The 915-nt window shown below is 39.7% G+C and overlaps 1 protein-coding gene across 2 annotated transcripts in view; it reads right to left on the reverse strand.

Annotated features, from left to right (window-relative positions):
• TNKS2 (tankyrase, TRF1-interacting ankyrin-related ADP-ribose polymerase 2) overlaps nucleotides 1-915 on the reverse strand; it is a 48,999-nt gene that overhangs the window by 18,716 nt on the left and 29,368 nt on the right. For both annotated transcript variants that reach the window (XM_010842206.1, XM_010842205.1), the window contains one exon: nucleotides 661-743. In XM_010842206.1, coding sequence (XP_010840508.1) covers nucleotides 661-743 — 83 coding nt within the window. The remainder of the gene's footprint in view (nucleotides 1-660; nucleotides 744-915) is intronic.

The following is a 915-nucleotide window of genomic DNA, read 5'->3' on the forward strand; positions in this document are numbered from 1 at the left end:
CCACTCCACTACTTTTGCCTGGAAAATCCCACGGACGGAGGAGCCTGGTAGGCTGCAGTCCATGGGGTCGCTAGGAGTCAGACATGACTGAGCAACTTCACTTTCACTTTTCACTTTCATGCACTGGAGAAGGAAATGGCAACCCATTCCAGTGTTCTTGCCTGGAGAATCCCAGGGACGGGGGAGCCTGGTGGGCTGCCGTCTATGGGGTCGCACAGAGTCGGACACGACTGAAGCGACTTAGCAGCAGCAGCAGCATAGTTTGTGTGTCTATATAGCTTCCCAAAGTGGTTAGCAACGTGTCAGGCTTAGAGCGGGTAGTGATTGATGTAAGAGAACTGAACAAACTGAGGTCAAGGATAACTTATCTTTAAGAAATGCATAAGCTAGATTTATTCAAGAAAGCTATTTTGTTACCACACAGAAACAATTTTTATGTGCTAATAAACTAAACATGACTTAGTGAGTAAACAACAAGAGCAACAAACTGAATGGGAAAAAAGCCAAATTAGAAGAGGGATTGATTTCCAGTCCTTACAAAAAACACACATCCTTTTCAGTCCTCAATATGTTGAATGGTTCAGGGCATTTCAAAAGTTTCTATTTTTCCCTTGAGGTTCCCCAAAACAACAAACCAACTGAAACAACTCATGTACTTACCTGTTCTCGCTCAAATATATCCATTAGGTGTTCAAGCCCAAGATTTCTTACAAATTGAGTTATGCTAAAATCTATTCCTGGAACTGGAAAATAAAAAAAACAACACAGAATTTCACATCGGAATAATGTATATCAACATTACAACGGCAAAGTTTTGTGATATTACATGTATAAAGAATATAAAGATGAAACAAAATGTAACAGCCATCACAATATAATATTAAACTTAACATCAAAATTACAAAGAGGACTTCC

This window comes from Bison bison, unplaced genomic scaffold, assembly GCF_000754665.1.
Source record: "Bison bison bison isolate TAMUID 2011002044 unplaced genomic scaffold, Bison_UMD1.0 scf7180017864172, whole genome shotgun sequence".
NCBI lineage: Eukaryota > Metazoa > Chordata > Mammalia > Artiodactyla > Bovidae > Bison > Bison bison.